Source organism: Aspergillus thermomutatus, assembly GCF_002237265.1.
Source record: "Aspergillus thermomutatus strain HMR AF 39 chromosome Unknown NODE_271, whole genome shotgun sequence".
NCBI classification, from domain to species: Eukaryota; Fungi; Ascomycota; class Eurotiomycetes; order Eurotiales; family Aspergillaceae; genus Aspergillus; species Aspergillus thermomutatus.
The window spans coordinates 1-3,008 of NW_020798321.1; the positions used below are offsets into that span (position 1 = coordinate 1).

General features: G+C 48.6%; 1 protein-coding gene across 1 annotated transcript; it reads right to left on the reverse strand.

Moving 5' to 3' along the window:
• Positions 1-819: 819 nt before the first annotated feature.
• CDV56_100273 (SKN1/KRE6 family beta-glucan synthesis-associated protein) lies at positions 820-3,008 on the reverse strand (the record flags this gene model as incomplete). Its single annotated transcript, XM_026753892.1, has 5 exons — positions 820-1,297; positions 1,374-1,896; positions 1,950-2,051; positions 2,128-2,308; positions 2,374-3,008. Coding segments are annotated over 5 exons (1,919 nt in total), but the record flags the coding sequence as incomplete, so codon positions are not given.

Consider the following 3,008-nt stretch of genomic DNA (forward strand, 5'->3'; position numbering starts at 1 on the left):
CTTGAGATAAAGGCATTTTTAATAATAGTGGTGATAAAACAACGCGTTGAAGAAAGGAAGTGGGTGGCGTAGGGAGAAATTCGTCGCTCGGTGGTATTCGTCGCTCGGTGGTTGATTACGTTAACTAACTAGTTAACTAAATGCCGTTTGTACTCTTACGCTTACGATTGACACAGTGAAACATGGGTTATTTCCATATCCTGATGCAGAGAGTCATATGGTTAGAGCCCAGCTCTTGGTGACTTGATGATATTTATCAGGCCAATTGTTGTGGGAAACGGGGCTGATGAAGTTCAGGGAAGCAAGTCAAATTTCATTGAGAAGAATGGAACCAGGTTAGCAACGATGAATGCTAATTTCAAACCAGTATGAGATAAATAATCGAGTATTTAGCCGCACATGAGTGCCACAAGTCATCGATCTTTGCGCGATACAATAGGAGACATTGAGCAGGGCCTTGATCTCTGCAAGCTCGTCAGACCTGTGTCAGAAGGATTCATACGCCTAACTCCAAAATGTAATGCTGATAAGATATTTGTGCGCGAGGTCAACAAGAAACAACATCTTCGTAGACGAAACTTTGTTGGCAAGGTATCCAGGAAAACATAGACAGGCGAATTGAGTAGGTCTTCTAGCCATCATGGCAAGATGCGAAAAAAGTGGTTCTAAGGCAAATGGACGGAAATCTTATGAAAGTCTTGAACACCCATGTATGAAAGAATTGTTTGGCCACTTGTATCCGGCGTCGGACCTGGGAGAAGTCGGATCAGTTAAACGAAACATATCGAAAAAGTGGGTCCGGGATGAGATTAAACGTACCATGTTGTTGTGTTGGCATTGCGGTAGGCTCTCGGGTGCTTCGCAATGTATTCGGTCGTCTCATAGCCCGGAGGGTCGCAAGTGACACTGATGTTGTCAGGATCCTGGTAAATCCGAATATAATCGAACCGCATGATGCCAGGCATGTAGTTTCTGATCGAGTCATTGATGGCCGCGAAGTTGTAGGCCATGCCCAGGTTCATGACGACGGACATCGGCTCAAGGGGAATCATGCGCTGACCAATATTACCATTAGGGCCGATAGCTCTAGCATCCAAGGTCCAGGTTTTATCGGCCCCGACAAACCAGGTGATGTCTCCTTCAGCGCCAGGGCTATACTCAAAGGCATAGACTTGGTACTCGGTGCCGTTATACCACTTATTGTTCAGATTAGTGAGACCAGACATGGCTTGCTGGTATGGACCTCCTCTATAACTGTTGATTTGCGTTATGTGAGGATCATATACAGCCGTGAATTCTACAGTTTGTGAGCGTGAGATGAAGATCTCCAGTACGAGATAGTGGTCTGCGTATCCAGGGTGAGTAGAACTTACCGTAATCAGGCATGTACCATATGTCAAACGGCGCCATCTGCAAACTCTGGGAGACAGAGCCAATGACTGCATTTGGGTTATTGTTCAGAGAAATCACGCTTGCCTCGATCACATCGATCTCCGGCGCACTTCTAGATTTGCCAGGGCTTGGGTGTTCCTCGCCTGCGCAAGTACAGGCAGGCAAGCGCATTCCAGGAAGGTAACTGATGCCATCGGTGGAACTCTGGTTTGGGGTGATGCCAGCATCACACTTATCATGATAACTGTAGGGCCACATCCCTTCTGTGGTCGCAGCGTACCCAGGCCGGGCCAGATTTCCCATCGCCCAGAAACCGGGCCAGAATCCAGACACATCACCCGACCCCGGTAGGGATATGCTTGCTTCCAGGCGACCCCCCGAGAAGCACAGTTTGTTCCAGCTTTGTAGCATTCCTGATCGGTATTTCAGCTCATGATTGGGGAAGGAATCGAAACGAATCTCCAGGACCCCATCTCTGGTCGTGACCGCATCTGGGTCGTACCACTGCGGACAGGTCAGCCTTGACTCCAGTTGACTATACATGTATTATGGCTAACCTCCAAGTCCTGCGTCACTCCGTACCAGAGATCAACCGCCTGATAGAACGGGTCATCTCCATCATAAAAGGTCCGACCTTCAGTATTGAATTCGTCCGAGAACTGGTTGATAGATGTCAGCCTTTCATCCAATCAGAAAAAAAAAAAAAAAAAAAAAAAAAAAGAGTACTGAGCTTACTACAAGCTTCCACTCCTTCCCATCCGCGGATGTCTTGGTTTTGGCGGAATCCGGTGTGTCCGGATCTATCAAGCCTCTTCGTATGTTCGACAACAACGGGCGTTCCCCGACGTCTAGACAGAGCGTATCGCCCGGGTTACATGTAGGGCCAGACTTATCTAGCCTGCCTTTCACCGCCGTTCTAAGAAGCCGTTGTGGTCAGTTCATGCATTTGAGCGCTATTGATGAGAGAAGATCAGAGCCTACATCACGGGATAGCCAATGAAGAGTGTTAGAAAACCTAAGGTCAGCAGTACTAGGCCCGTCACGTTTAAGATGCCGCGACGATTCCACAAGTCGCACTGTCCTTCTTTATCGTTCGGATCTGGGTTATGCAGATAATCGTCCTTTTCCTCCGGCTCAGGAAAGAGAAGCAAGCCGTCCGTAGGCGTGATGTTGTATTTTTCGGCGACTGTCTGGGTGTTCAGATCATTTTCATCGCTATCTGCTCGGGATGAGGCGCGTGAATCTTCAAATGGATTGTAAGGATATCCCCTCGTGTCGTAGCTCCCTGCCTCTGAGCTCCAGCTCGTTCGCCTTGACGAGTGTATTGAAGGTGCTGGTGACCGGTATGGTTCGTACTCTTCCTTAAAACGATGCGGGCGCGGTGGTAGGAGAAATTCAGACGAATCTTGCAGATTGGAGGACTCGTATACTGTATGTAATGTCCCGGCAGACGGTGACAGGGCCACGCCTGGTATCAAAGCTCGTCCAATTTGATGACTCGGGACTGTCGAGAAGCGATCTTCCGAATCCGTAATGGGCTCATGTTGACCAGAGTTGATTCGGATCTGAATGTGAGGGACATCCTGAGCGCTTTGCGTTGAGGAGTTGTCGGGCAT